Genomic DNA, 16431 nt, shown 5'->3' on the forward strand with positions numbered 1-16431 from the left:
CTCATCCCGGATGAGGACCACATGTAGATCCCCCAGGAGGACTCATCCCGGATGAGGACCACATGTAGATCCCCCAGGAGGACTCATCTTGGATGAGGACCACATGTAGATCCCCCAGGAGGACTCATCTCGGATGAGGACCACATGTAGATCCCCCAGGAGGATTCATCCCGGATGAGGACCACATGTAGATCCCCCAGGAGGACTCATCTTGGATGAGGACCACATGTAGATCTCCCAGGAGGACTCATCTTGGATGAGGACCACATGTAGATCCCCCAGGAGGATTCATCCCGGATGAGGACCACATGTAGATCCCCCAGGAGGACTCATCCCAGATGAGGACCACATGTAGATCCCCCAGGAGGACTCATCCCGGATGAGGACCACATGTAGATCCCCCACGAGGACTCATCTTGGATGAGGACCACATGTAGATCCCCCAGGAGGACTCATCTTGGATGAGGACCACATGTAGATCCCCCAGGAGGACTCATCTTGGATGAGGACCACATGTAGATCCCCCAGGAGGACTCATCCCGGATGAGGACCACATGGTCATTTCCGGTTGGGTCCGCTGGCAAGTTGCTGCCGCGCCTCCGGAAAAGTTTCGTAAAGTTTCGTAAAGTTTCGTGTTGTAAGGATTGTCTTGTGTGATTGTTGGACTTTAACTCCGTCTAGTGGATTTGGCTTGCTCTACCAACGCCGAAACAGCAGTTGGACAGTCTCTACCTGGCTGATACCTCGCCACTCGTTAGCAAGAAGCTAGCTCCGCCGGTACAGGGCTCACCTGTATGGGACTCCTGTGGCTCATCTCCGCACTCTGTGGCTGGACAGCCTGCTCTGGTGTGCCCCGCGAGGCACACCCGTTCGGACCGGCCCGCCGTCGCCCTGCCGGCTCTCCTGGACGCTAACCTGCGCCCGCACACTGCTGTCAACGCGGAGGACACCGCCTCGCTGCCTCTCCGACGCCGTCCAACTGGTTTCCCCGTCTCCAGCGAAGCTACAACCAGCACGCTCCACTTCTCTGCCCCACCTGCACTGGCTCTGTGGCTTCACCATTATCACCTGGACCATCTACCGTTGGATTACGTCGCTCCCGATCTCACATCATGTGGAGTTTTAATCTGCTGCTTTGGATTGCGCTATGTTCGACTCTCACGAGCGCATCTCTGCCGCTCCGTTACTCGGCAACAGAGATGTTACGTCTCTGGACCTTCTCAAGGACCCACTCACCTCAGCTTGCATCCCACCAATACATTCTCAAACGACCAAGATACATCCACCGTGGCTCTGGACGGAACTTCCAATACACTCAACACAACAGTAACACAAACATCCGCTCCTTCTGGTCCACAGGGCCCCGCCCCCCCCACACTGCCCGTCCTGTCAATCACAGTGTACTGTCCCCCCTGCTCAAAGCAACCACCTACACATCACTCACCTGTTTGAAACTCTGTCTGTTGAATATCAGATCCCTCAGTAATAAAGCTCTGTTGCTTGCTGACTTTATTGTTGACCATAAACTGGACATGCTATGCCTCACGAGACTTGGCAACAGCCAAATGACTTCTCCCAGCTTAACGAGGCTGTCCCACCGGGCTTTTCTTATATTAGTAAATCCCGTGCGACTGGGAGGGGGGGTGGTCTCGCTCTCCTTCACCGTAATAACATCAGTCACTGCTGTCACACTCCCCCATCACTCCTCTTTTGAATGTTTAGCTGCAAAACTCACAGGCCCCAAACCCGCTATCATTGTAACCATCTACAGACCACCAAAACCCTCTGCTGTTTTCCTCAATCAATTCTCATCACTAATAACAGCTGTATGTGCAATGTCCCCCACTGTTATCTTCCTCGGCGACTTCAACATCCACATTGACAACCCAGCTTGTATCTTTGCTAAAGACTTCACATCACTCCTGGACTGTTTTGGTATTTTACAACATGTCAACCTCCCAACCCATAACAAAGGTCATATTCTTGACTTAATCTGTTGTACTGACATCACTCCCACTAACATTGATGTCACTGATTTCCCCATTTCCGACCACAAAGCTGTACTTTTTGACATTCACACCCAACTACACAAAGCCAAAGAACAACGGACCATCTCCTTCAGAAACATCAAACATATCGACACCACAGACCTTTCCACCCTTATTAGCTCCTACCCCAGCCCTCCCCCAGCATCCTCCCTGGCTGACCTTGTAACTCACTACAATAACTGCCTCTCCTCTTCCCTCATCACCCTGGCCCCCCTGAAAAGTCGCACGGTCTCATTTACTCACACTGCTCCCTGGTTCACACCGGAGCTCCGCCAGCTCAAAGCCACTGGTCGTCGACTGGAGCGACTATACAAAAAGACTGGACTCACAGTACACAGCCAAATGTACTCGGACCACCTTCAACACTACAAGAAAGCCCTCACCACTGCTAAATCTGCATACTATTCTAACCTAATCAATACTGGTACAGGCAACAGCAGAGTCCTCTTCTCAACAGTTAGCCACTTACTTCAGCCTCCTAAAACCTCCAGACATCTCCACTGATCAGTGCACTGCCTTCCTGGACTTCTTCAGCTCTAAAATCAACAACATCCACCAACAACTGGCCTTATCAAACACCTCCTCAAACAATCGACCCTGGGTGATCACGACTGGCCAACCTCTCATCAGCTCCCTCACCGACTTCAGCCCAGTATCAGAACACACCATCTCGGAACTCATCCATAAAGCCAAAACCACCACCTGTCAGCTCGATCCTCTTCCCACCTGCCTTGTCAAAGCCTGTCTGCCATCTATTTCCCCCATGATCACCAACATAATTAACTCCTCCCTCACCACTGGTACTGTACCCCCCACTCTCAAACTGGCTGCCATCACACCTATCCTGAAAAAACCCGGTGCTGACCCAGCTGTCCTAAACCATTACCGACCCATCTCCAACCTCCCCTTCATCTCCAAAACACTAGAAAGGGTGGTTGCCGCACAATTACAGTCCCACCTTGCCACAAACAACCTTCATGAACCCTTCCAATCTGGCTTCCGTCAAAAACATAGTACTGAAACAGCCCTGGTAAAAATCACCAACGACCTCCTCCGTGCAGCAGACTCCGGACTCCTTACCATTCTCATTCTCCTCGACCTCAGTGCAGCATTTGACACCATCTCGCACCCTCTGCTCCTGGACCGCCTGGCTGACATTGGAATCACTGGCACTGCACTCTCCTGGTTCACATCATACCTCACTGACCGCCAACAATTCGTTCAACTTAAGAACCACAAGTCTGGGTGTTCGAGTGTTTTACTGGGAGTACCCCAGGGGTCAGTATTGGGTCCCCTTCTTTTTACCATTTACCTCCTCCCCCTGGGCACAATCCTCCGTCACCATGGGGTCCACTTTCACTGCTACGCCGACGACACACAAGTCTACATCTCCACTAAACCGAATGCGGCCATCCCTCCTACCTCCCTCATCACCTGCCTTGAAGACATCCGGAGCTGGATGAGCAGGAACTTCCTAAAACTAAACGGCAATAAAACTGAGGCCCTGCTCATCGGCTCCAAATCCATCATCACCAAATCCAAACACACCACAGCTCCACCCATCACCATCGACGGATTCCCTGTACCCTTCTCCCCCCAAGTCAAGAGCCTCGGCGTCATTCTGGACAGCACCCTTTCATTTGCACCCCATATTCAAAACATCACCCGGACTGCATTCTTCCACCTCCGCAACATCTCCAGACTCCGCCCATCACTGACCCAGTCCAGCACCGAAATCCTGGTCCACTCATTTGTCACATCCCGCATCGACTACTGCAATGCCCTCCTCACCGGACTCCCCACCAAACTCATCAACAGACTGCAAATCATTCAGAACTCGGCCGCCCGGATCATCACCTGTACCAAATCATCGGACCACATCACTCCTGTACTCATCCAACTTCACTGGCTCCCTGTACAATACCGCATCGACTTCAAAAACCTTCTCCTCACCTACAAAGCTCTCCATCATCTGGCCCCCACTTACCTCTACGACCTCCTTCAGGAATACACTCCCTCCCGCACCCTCCGCTCATCCTCTTCTGGACTGTTAACCATCCCCACGTCACGCCTCAGTACCATGGGTGCCCGAGCCTTCAGTTGCTCAGCACCCAGGCTCTGGAACTCCCTCCCCCCACACATAAGACAATCAGACTCCATCACATCATTCAAGTCTCAACTCAAAACTCACCTGTTCAAACTAGCATTCTCTCTATAACTGGATCCTGTACACTTCACTTGTTTTTATGTTGAACTTCTGTTTTAATGGTGTTTTTATCTTTCATACTTTTATCCTGTATCCTGTTTGATTTTATTGTAAGGTGACCTTGGGTGACTTGAAAGGCGCCTCCAAATAGAATGTATTATTATTATTATTATTATTATTATGTAGATCCCCCAGGAGGACTCATCTTGGATGAGGACCACATGTAGATCCCCCAGGAGGACTCATCCCGGATGAGGACCACATGTAGATCCCCCAGGAGGACTCATCCCGGATGAGGACCACATGTAGATCCCCCAGGAGGACTCATCCCGGATGAGGACCACATGTAGATCCCCCAGGAGGATTCATCCCGGATGAGGACCACATGTAGATCCCCCAGGAGGACTCATCTTGGATGAGGACCACATGTAGATACCCCAGGAGGACTCATCCCGGATGAGGACCACATGTAGATCCCCCAGGAGGACTCATCTTGGATGAGGACCACATGTAGATCCCCCAGGAGGACTCATCCCGGATGAGGACCACATGTAGATCCCCCAGGAGGACTCATCTTGGATGAGGACCACATGTAGATCCCCCAGGAGGACTCATCTTGGATGAGGACCACATGTAGATCCCCCAGGAGGACTCATCCCGGATGAGGACCACATGTAGATCCCCCAGGAGGACTCATCTTGGATGAGGACCACATGTAGATCCCCCAGGAGGACTCATCTTGGATGAGGACCACATGTAGATCCCCCAGGAGGACTCATCCCGGATGAGGACCACATGTAGATCCCCCAGGAGGACTCATCTTGGATGAGGACCACATGTAGATCCCCCAGGAGGACTCATCCCGGATGAGGACCACATGTAGATCCCCCAGGAGGACTCATCTTGGATGAGGACCACATGTAGATCCCCCAGGAGGACTCATCCCGGATGAGGACCACATGTAGATCCCCCAGGAGGACTCATCCCGGATGAGGACCACATGTAGATCCCCCAGGAGGACTCATCTTGGATGAGGACCACATGTAGATCCCCCAGGAGGACTCATCCCGGATGAGGACCACATGTAGATCCCAGGAGGACTCATCCCGGATGAGGACCACATGTAGATCCCCCAGGAGGACTCATCTTGGATGAGGACCACATGTAGATCCCCCAGGAGGACTCATCTTGGATGAGGACCACATGTAGATCCCCCAGGAGGACTCATCTTGGATGAGGACCACATGTAGATCCCCCAGGAGGACTCATCCCGGATGAGGACCACATGTAGATCCCCCAGGAGGACTCATCCCGGATGAGGACCACATGTAGATCCCCCAGGAGGACTCATCCCGGATGAGGACCACATGTAGATCCCCCAGGAGGACTCATCTCGGATGAGGACCACATGTAGATCCCCCAGGAGGACTCATCCCGGATGAGGACCACATGTAGATCCCCCAGGAGGACTCATCTTGGATGAGGACCACATGTAGATCCCCCAGGAGGACTCATCCCGGATGAGGACCACATGTAGATCCCCCAGGAGGACTCATCCCGGATGAGGACCACATGTAGATCCCCCAGGAGGACTCATCTTGGATGAGGACCACATGGAGGCCGTTCAGGTCTTGTAATGGTTTTGGCTCCAGAATCTTCAGGACCCGACGGCTCCAGACACGCCAGGAGAGCTGCTGGCAGCACCTGTGAGTGTGTGTGTGTGTGTGTGAGTGTGTGTATGTGTGTGTTTCTGTCTGAATACATCCACATACACACACACACACACACATACTCTGCACAGTGTGTGTGTGTGTGTGTGTGTGTGTGTGTGTGTGTGTGTGTGTGTGTGTGTGTGTGTGTGTGTGTGTGTGTGTGTGTGTGGCCACTGGGTCAGTAAGTCATGGGACCCTCTGAGCTCTGCAGTACACACCTGACAGTGTCTCCTGTCTCTAGGACACACCTCTAGTGTCTCCTGTCTCTAGTACACACCCCAGTGTCTCCTGACTCTAGTACACACCTCTAGTGTCTCCTGTCTCTCTAGTACACACCTCTAGTGTCTCCTGTCTCTCTAGTACACACCTCTAGTGTCTCCTGACTCTCTAGTACACACCTCTAGTGTCTCCTGTCTCTCTAGTACACACCTCTAGTGTCTCCTGTCTCTAGTACACACCTCTAGTGTCTCCTGACTCTAGTACACACCTCTAGTGTCTCCTGTCTCTAGTACACACCTCTAGTGTCTCCTGTCTCTAGTACACACCTCTAGTGTCTCCTGTCTCTCTAGTACACACCTCTAGTGTCTCCTGACTCTAGTACACACCTCTAGTGTCTCCTGACTCTAGTACACACCTCTAGTGTCTCCTGACTCTAGTACACACCTCTAGTGTCTCCTGTCTCTAGTACACACCTCTAGTGTCTCCTGACTCTAGTACACACCTCTAGTGTCTCCTGACTCTAGTACACACCTCTAGTGTCTCCTGACTCTAGTACACACCTCTAGTGTCTCCTGTCTCTCTAGTACACACCTCTAGTGTCTCCTGACTCTAGTACACACCTCTAGTGTCTCCTGTCTCTCTAGTACACACCTCTAGTGTCTCCTGACTCTAGTACACACCTCTAGTGTCTCCTGACTCTCTAGTACACACCTCTAGTGTCTCCTGACTCTCTAGTACACACCTCTAGTGTCTCCTGTCTCTCTAGTACACACCTCTAGTGTCTCCTGACTCTAGTACACACCTCTAGTGTCTCCTGTCTCTCTAGTACACACCTCTAGTGTCTCCTGACTCTAGTACACACCTCTAGTGTCTCCTGTCTCTCTAGTACACACCTCTAGTGTCTCCTGACTCTAGTACACACCTCTAGTGTCTCCTGACTCTAGTACACACCTCTAGTGTCTCCTGACTCTAGTACACACCTCTAGTGTCTCCTGTCTCTCTAGTACACACCTCTAGTGTCTCCTGACTCTAGTACACACCTCTAGTGTCTCCTGACTCTCTAGTACACACCTCTAGTGTCTCCTGACTCTAGTACACACCTCTAGTGTCTCCTGACTCTCTAGTACACACCTCTAGTGTCTCCTGACTCTAGTACACACCTCTAGTGTCTCCTGTCTCTCTAGTACACACCTCTAGTGTCTCCTGACTCTAGTACACACCTCTAGTGTCTCCTGACTCTCTAGTACACACCTCTAGTGTCTCCTGTCTCTCTAGTACACACCTCTAGTGTCTCCTGACTCTAGTACACACCTCTAGTGTCTCCTGACTCTAGTACACACCTCTAGTGTCTCCTGACTCTAGTACACACCTCTAGTGTCTCCTGACTCTCTAGTACACACCTCTAGTGTCTCCTGACTCTCTAGTACACACCTCTAGTGTCTCCTGTCTCTCTAGTACACACCTCTAGTGTCTCCTGACTCTAGTACACACCTCTAGTGTCTCCTGTCTCTCTAGTACACACCTCTAGTGTCTCCTGACTCTAGTACACACCTCTAGTGTCTCCTGACTCTAGTACACACCTCTAGTGTCTCCTGACTCTCTAGTACACACCTCTAGTGTCTCCTGACTCTAGTACACACCTCTAGTGTCTCCTGTCTCTCTAGTACACACCTCTAGTGTCTCCTGACTCTAGTACACACCTCTAGTGTCTCCTGTCTCTCTAGTACACACCTCTAGTGTCTCCTGACTCTAGTACACACCTCTAGTGTCTCCTGACTCTAGTACACACCTCTAGTGTCTCCTGACTCTAGTACACACCTCTAGTGTCTCCTGTCTCTAGTACACACCTCTAGTGTCTCCTGACTCTCTAGTACACACCTCTAGTGTCTCCTGACTCTAGTACACACCTCTAGTGTCTCCTGACTCTAGTACACACCTCTAGTGTCTCCTGACTCTCTAGTACACACCTCTAGTGTCTCCTGACTCTAGTACACACCTCTAGTGTCTCCTGACTCTAGTACACACCTCTAGTGTCTCCTGACTCTCTAGTACACACCTCTAGTGTCTCCTGACTCTAGTACACACCTCTAGTGTCTCCTGACTCTAGTACACACCTCTAGTGTCTCCTGACTCTAGTACACACCTCTAGTGTCTCCTGTCTCTCTAGTACACACCTCTAGTGTCTCCTGTCTCTCTAGTACACACCTCTAGTGTCTCCTGACTCTAGTACACACCTCTAGTGTCTCCTGACTCTCTAGTACACACCTCTAGTGTCTCCTGTCTCTCTAGTACACACCTCTAGTGTCTCCTGACTCTCTAGTACACACCTCTAGTGTCTCCTGACTCTAGTACACACCTCTAGTGTCTCCTGTCTCTCTAGTACACACCTCTAGTGTCTCCTGTCTCTCTAGTACACACCTCTAGTGTCTCCTGACTCTAGTACACACCTCTAGTGTCTCCTGACTCTAGTACACACCTCTAGTGTCTCCTGTCTCTAGTACACACCTCTAGTGTCTCCTGACTCTAGTACACACCTCTAGTGTCTCCTGACTCTAGTACACACCTCTAGTGTCTCCTGTCTCTCTAGTACACACCTCTAGTGTCTCCTGACTCTAGTACACACCTCTAGTGTCTCCTGTCTCTCTAGTACACACCTCTAGTGTCTCCTGACTCTAGTACACACCTCTAGTGTCTCCTGTCTCTAGTACACACCTCTAGTGTCTCCTGACTCTAGTACACACCTCTAGTGTCTCCTGACTCTCTAGTACACACCTCTAGTGTCTCCTGACTCTAGTACACACCTCTAGTGTCTCCTGACTCTAGTACACACCTCTAGTGTCTCCTGACTCTAGTACACACCTCTAGTGTCTCCTGACTCTAGTACACACCTCTAGTGTCTCCTGTCTCTCTAGTACACACCTCTAGTGTCTCCTGACTCTAGTACACACCTCTAGTGTCTCCTGTCTCTAGTACACACCTCTAGTGTCTCCTGACTCTAGTACACACCTCTAGTGTCTCCTGTCTCTCTAGTACACACCTCTAGTGTCTCCTGACTCTAGTACACACCTCTAGTGTCTCCTGTCTCTAGTACACACCTCTAGTGTCTCCTGACTCTAGTACACACCTCTAGTGTCTCCTGTCTCTAGTACACACCTCTAGTGTCTCCTGACTCTAGTACACACCTCTAGTGTCTCCTGACTCTCTAGTACACACCTCTAGTGTCTCCTGACTCTCTAGTACACACCTCTAGTGTCTCCTGACTCTCTAGTACACACCTCTAGTGTCTCCTGACTCTAGTACACACCTCTAGTGTCTCCTGACTCTCTAGTACACACCTCTAGTGTCTCCTGACTCTAGTACACACCTCTAGTGTCTCCTGACTCTAGTACACACCTCTAGTGTCTCCTGACTCTAGTACACACCTCTAGTGTCTCCTGTCTCTCTAGTACACACCTCTAGTGTCTCCTGTCTCTCTAGTACACACCTCTAGTGTCTCCTGACTCTAGTACACACCTCTAGTGTCTCCTGTCTCTAGTACACACCTCTAGTGTCTCCTGACTCTAGTACACACCTCTAGTGTCTCCTGACTCTAGTACACACCTCTAGTGTCTCCTGACTCTCTAGTACACACCTCTAGTGTCTCCTGACTCTAGTACACACCTCTAGTGTCTCCTGTCTCTCTAGTACACATCTCTAGTGTCTCCTGACTCTAGTACACACATCTAGTGTCTCCTGTCTCTCTAGTACACACCTCTAGTGTCTCCTGTCTCTAGTACACACCTCTAGTGTCTCCTGACTCTAGTACACACCTCTAGTGTCTCCTGTCTCTAGTACACACCTCTAGTGTCTCCTGACTCTAGTACACACCTCTAGTGTCTCCTGACTCTAGTACACACCTCTAGTGTCTCCTGTCTCTCTAGTACACACCTCTAGTGTCTCCTGTCTCTAGTACACACCTCTAGTGTCTCCTGACTCTAGTACACACCTCTAGTGTCTCCTGACTCTAGTACACACCTCTAGTGTCTCCTGTCTCTAGTACACACCTCTAGTGTCTCCTGTCTCTAGTACACACCTCTAGTGTCTCCTGTCTCTAGTACACACCTCTAGTGTCTCCTGACTCTAGTACACACCTCTAGTGTCTCCTGTCTCTAGTACACACCTCTAGTGTCTCCTGTCTCTCTAGTACACACCTCTAGTGTCTCCTGACTCTAGTACACACCTCTAGTGTCTCCTGACTCTAGTACACACCTCTAGTGTCTCCTGTCTCTCTAGTACACACCTCTAGTGTCTCCTGTCTCTCTAGTACACACCTCTAGTGTCTCCTGACTCTAGTACACACCTCTAGTGTCTCCTGACTCTAGTACACACCTCTAGTGTCTCCTGACTCTAGTACACACCTCTAGTGTCTCCTGACTCTCTAGTACACACCTCTAGTGTCTCCTGACTCTAGTACACACCTCTAGTGTCTCCTGTCTCTAGTACACACCTCTAGTGTCTCCTGTCTCTCTAGTACACACCTCTAGTGTCTCCTGTCTCTCTAGTACACACCTCTAGTGTCTCCTGACTCTGTAGTACACACCTCTAGTGTCTCCTGTCTCTCTAGTACACACCTCTAGTGTCTCCTGACTCTAGTACACACCTCTAGTGTCTCCTGTCTCTAGTACACACCTCTAGTGTCTCCTGACTCTCTAGTACACACCTCTAGTGTCTCCTGACTCTAGTACACACCTCTAGTGTCTCCTGTCTCTCTAGTACACACCTCTAGTGTCTCCTGTCTCTCTAGTACACACCTCTAGTGTCTCCTGACTCTAGTACACACCTCTAGTGTCTCCTGTCTCTCTAGTACACACCTCTAGTGTCTCCTGACTCTAGTACACACCTCTAGTGTCTCCTGTCTCTCTAGTACACACCTCTAGTGTCTCCTGACTCTAGTACACACATCTAGTGTCTCCTGGTTCTAGGACACAGGTAACCACTGTGAGCTGTGATCCGCCTACATGTTGAGAGCCAATCGAAATGCTCCTTTAACAGCCCTCACATGAACCCTGAGTAAACCTCGAGGCTCTGGTCCTCAAGCAGATCCTGGAGGTTCCCCTGAAGGTCTTGATCCCGGTTCACTTCCACTCATCGGATGTGGTCCTGGTCCCTCTGGACAGGAGGCTCCACCTCTCACCCAGCATTCCACAGCTGGCAGGACAACAATCGCTCCCCCTGTTAACATCGAATTAAGACCCGTCACATGCGAGGGAGGGGCTTCTTCCCCGGGGGGCTCAGAGCCGGGTTCCCTCCCTGTAAGAGGCTGGACTGTGGGAGGAAGAGGCCTCTCTGGAGCTGGAGAGGACGAGTTGGATGAAGGATTTTCACTAAACAGATCTTTACTCCCGTTTCAGAGGCTGCTAGTCGGCTCTCAGACAACATGGCCGGCCTCGTTGGTGTAGAGCAGGGCTATTCAACTTCAGTAGCAAGTGGGCCGAATAAGAAAATCACGGGGGGTGTGAGGGCCGCACAGAATATTGATCAAATAATGGCTAAAAATTAAAAACAGTAATGTATATTTCCACAGGTAAACAGTCACACACGAAAATGCGTCGGTATTGTGTGGCAAAAGTGTTGCGAACAAGCATCACTATAAACATGTTTCAAAGTGTAAATATCCGCTCAAGGTAACCAGTTGTTTCAGATCCCTTCAACCAAACTGTTCCCATGAAAACATAAGAAATGTGACTTAATGGATCAATATATAAATGACTTGGGATGAAACTAATATCTGGTGGCGCAGCGCACAGACTGCGTGTCTTTGAGTGCAGACTCCTTTTGCGTGAAAGGGATCGAAACCAGGTGGGGCGATCTTTATATTTTTATTTTTTCGAAAATGTATTTCTACATACGTGGCTGTGATGCGCTGCTCACTTATACAATCGTAATCGCCCAAATGGATATGAACGGTGGCTTAAAGATCTCCAGCAATATGTTTGTGAATGTGTGACGAATCTGGTGAGTGAGACAGAGCCCCGCTGCAGATGTTAAGAAAACACAACGCACGCACGCGTAGGGAAACCAGTAGGTTTGAAAACCAGTAGGTTTGAAAACCAGTAGGTTTGAAAACCAGTAGGTTTGAAAACCAGTAGGGGTGTAACACCGGCAACCAACACGGGTGCGTAACATAAAGATGTAACCATACAGGTTTGGTTGAGGCAACAGTGAAACTCAATGGCTCTGGGTTAGATGTCTCAATGTATAAAAGAGGCGTGTCCGTCAGTTTTATTTTTTCTTACGAAGCTATACTGATTTGCAGGCAGTCTTGCGGGCCGTAGTTTAACTCATACGGGCCGTATCCGGCCCGCGGGCCGCTAGTTGAATAGGCCTGGTGTAGAAGCTCAGACCAGCACCTGTCTGAACACAAGAATGTGGAAAGTAAAACCGAGAGAAGGCAGGGGGGCTGGGGGCCGAACTGTCCCTGCAGGGTCCGGGACCTGATGGATCACCAGGAGGAAGGCCCTCCCCCTGGAGACACCAGAGTCATTGAAGCTCCTCTTTGATCTTGTATCAATCATCATGATTTATAGCCTCTCAAATAGGCCCAGAAACACACGAGGAACCTCTCCGCCGGCTCCGCCCCCTGAGGTCAGACCGGACCCCTGTGAAGGTGGACTCCACCCTTCAGGAGTCCTGCTCTACGTTGTGAATGTTTCCACTGAGACATATCCATGTTGGAGCTTCTTCAGAGGGGACCAAACCATGACCACACGCTGAGGGCCACGCTGTGTGACGCTATGAACTACAAAGATGGCCACCGTCTGCCAGTATTTAGCAGCCAGACATCCTGATGCTTCTGCTGGAGAAAACATGTGACCTCACACCAGAGAGACAGGAAGTGATCTCACACCAGAGAGACAGGAAGTGACCTCACACCAGAGAGACAGGAAGTGATCTCACACCAGAGAGACAGGAAGTGACCGCACACCAGAGAGACAGGAAGTGATCTCACACCAGAGAGACAGGAAGTGATCTCACACCAGAGAGACAGGAAGTGACCGCACACCAGAGAGACAGGAAGTGATCTCACACCAGAGAGACAGGAAGTGACCTCACACCAGAGAGACAGGAAGTGACCGCACACCAGAGAGACAGGAAGTGATCTCACACCAGAAAGACAGGAAGTGACCTCACACCAGAGAGACAGGAAGTGATCTCACACCAGAGAGACAGGAAGTGACCTCACACCAGAGAGACAGGAAGTGATCTCACACCAGAGAGACAGGAAGTGACCGCACACCAGAGAGACAGGAAGTGATCTCACACCAGAGAGACAGGAAGTGATCTCACACCAGAGAGACAGGAAGTGACCGCACACCAGAGAGACAGGAAGTGATCTCACACCAGAGAGACAGGAAGTGACCTCACACCAGAGAGACAGGAAGTGACCGCACACCAGAGAGACAGGAAGTGATCTCACACCAGAAAGACAGGAAGTGACCTCACACCAGAGAGACAGGAAGTGATCTCACACCAGAGAGACAGGAAGTGACCGCACACCAGAGAGACAGGAAGTGATCTCACACCAGAGAGACAGGAAGTGACCTCACACCAGAGAGACAGGAAGTGATCTAAACACCAGAGAGACAGGAAGTGATCTCATACCAGAGACAGGAAGTGACTTCATACGAGAGAAACAGGAAGTGACCTCACACCAGAGAAACAGGAAGTGACCTCACACCAGAGAGACGTCACCAGTGAGCTCATGGACACCATGTAAACAGGAAGTGACCTCAGACTTTTAAAGCAGCAGTCTCTTGACCCCGTGGTCATCGCCCCGTTGGATCGCTCCCCGGTGTTATGGTTAAACGAGGGACCGTGTTACCTGGTGACCTCTCAGCCTCATGTTCAGGCACCAGGTAACACGCCATCACTATTCAAAGTGGAGCGCAGCTGCTCCTCCTCCAGGATGCCCAGAGGCAAGGTGATGACGTCATGGAGACAAGGTGATGACGTCATGGAGACACGGTGATGACGTCATGGAGACAAGATGATGACGTCATGGAGACAAGATGATGACGTCATGGAGACAAGGTGATGACGTCATGGAGACAAGGTGATGACATCATGGAGACAAGATGATGACGTCATGGAGACAAGGTGATGACGTCATGGAGACAAGGTGATGACGTCATGGAGACAAGGTGATGACGTCATGGAGACAAGGTGATGACGTCATGGAGACAAGATGATGACGTCATGGAGACAAGGTGATGACGTCATGGAGACAAGGTGATGACGTCATGGAGACAAGATGATGTCGTCATGGAGACAAGGTGATGACGTCATGGAGACAAGGTGATGACGTCATGGAGACAAGATGATGACGTCATGGAGACAAGGTGATGACGTCATGGAGACAAGGTGATGACGTCATGGAGACAAGATGATGACGTCATGGAGACAAGGTGATGACGTCATGGAGACAAGATGATGACGTCATGGAGACAAGGTGATGACGTCATGGAGACAAGGTGATGACGTCATGGAGACAAGGTGATGACGTCATGGAGACAAGGTGATGACGTCATGGAGACAAGGTGATGACGTCATGGAGACAAGGTGATGACGTCATGGAGACAAGGTGATGACGTCATGGAGACAAGGTGATGACGTCATGGAGACAAGGTGATGACGTCATGGAGACAAGATGATGACGTCATGGAGACAAGGTGATGACGTCATGGAGACAAGGTGATGACGTCATGGAGACAAGGTGATGACGTCATGGAGACAAGATGATGACGTCATGGAGACAAGGTGATGACGTCATGGAGACAAGGTGATGACGTCAAGGAGACAAGGTGATGACGCCATGGAGACAAGGTGATGACGTCATGGAGACAAGGTGATGACGTCATGGAGACAAGGTGATGACGTCATGGAGACAAGATGATGACGTCATGGAGACAAGGTGATGACGTCATGGAGACAAGGTGATGACGTCATGGAGACAAGGTGATGACGTCATGGAGACAAGGTGATGACGTCATGGAGACAAGATGATGACGTCATGGAGACACGGTGATGACGTCATGGAGACAAGGTGATGACGTCATGGAGACATGGTGATGACGTCATGGAGACACGGTGATGACGTCATGGAGACAAGGTGATGACGTCATGGAGACAAGGTGATGACGTCATGGAGACAAGATGATGACGTCATGGAGACATGGTGATGACGTCATGGAGACAAGGTGATGACGTCATGGAGACACGGTGATGACGTCATGGAGACAAGGTGATGACGTCATGGAGACAAGATGATGACGTCATGGAGACAAGATGATGACGTCATGGAGACAAGATGATGACGTCATGGAGACATGGTGATGACGTCATGGAGACAAGGTGATGACGTCATGGAGACAAGGTGATGACGTCATGGAGACACGGTGATGACGTCATGGAGACAAGATGATGACGTCATGGAGACAAGGTGATGACGTCACTCAGTGCTCGTGCTCACGTGTTATATGTAAAAAGGGGAACAGTGTGTAGACGGTGTGCGTACGCCTCCTTTGTTCATCGACTCTTTGATTTAGAGGACAGACTGCCCCCCCCTCCCCCCCCCCCCCCACACACACACTGATGTGTGTTTGTTGTTTTTATAGATGTTTTATGTTTATATTGTTAAATGTTTTATAGAAGTTATAGAATGTTAAATACATGTTTATGATGAACATAAAAATAAATACTGACCAGGACTAATAGAGCTGAATGTAGTGCTGCTCTGACGCGCGCACACACGCGCACACACGCGCACACAGAGGCTTTGCCGCGTGGACTTCGTGCCTCTCAACTGCAGTCTTCACACTGGACGAGGATCAAGTGATCAGAGAACAAACTTCTCTGATCACAACACCGGCCGCTCCTGATCCTCTGTCCCTGGGAGCAGAGGACCCTCCAGGTTCTGGTTCTCCTCCCGGGAGAAGCGCACATATTCCATGTGAAGGGCTCTGTGTCCCCGGACCAGAGAACCGGACCAGCCCCGGGTCCGCGGGGGCCCTGCCAGCTAAGAGCTCCTCCAGGACTCAACACAGCCCACGTACCTTCAAAGTCCGACAGGATCCCTTCGAGGTGGTCATTGACGGAAAGTTCCGACATCCTGTTCGCGTGCACTGAGCCCCGAGCCCCGTGAGGTCCGAACCGGGGGAACCGGGAGAACCAGGAGAACCAGGAGAACCAGGAGAGGGACGCTGCGGGA

The 16431-nt window shown here is 50.6% G+C and overlaps 1 protein-coding gene across 2 annotated transcripts in view; it reads right to left on the reverse strand.

Annotated features, from left to right (window-relative positions):
• Window positions 1–16431, reverse strand: part of septin12 (septin 12) — an 89762-nt gene extending 73331 nt beyond the window's left edge. The window contains exon 1 of one of the 2 annotated variants that reach the window (XM_056406215.1): window positions 16277–16431. In XM_056406215.1, coding sequence (XP_056262190.1) covers window positions 16277–16331 — 55 coding nt within the window. In that variant the 5' untranslated portion in view covers window positions 16332–16431. Of the gene's footprint in view, window positions 1–15926; window positions 16004–16276 lie in introns of those variants that run through there. The other variant, XM_056406216.1, reaches the window with a different exon arrangement.

The sequence above is a fragment of the Pseudoliparis swirei genome, chromosome 23 (genome assembly GCF_029220125.1).
Source record: "Pseudoliparis swirei isolate HS2019 ecotype Mariana Trench chromosome 23, NWPU_hadal_v1, whole genome shotgun sequence".
NCBI classification, from domain to species: domain Eukaryota; kingdom Metazoa; phylum Chordata; class Actinopteri; order Perciformes; family Liparidae; genus Pseudoliparis; species Pseudoliparis swirei.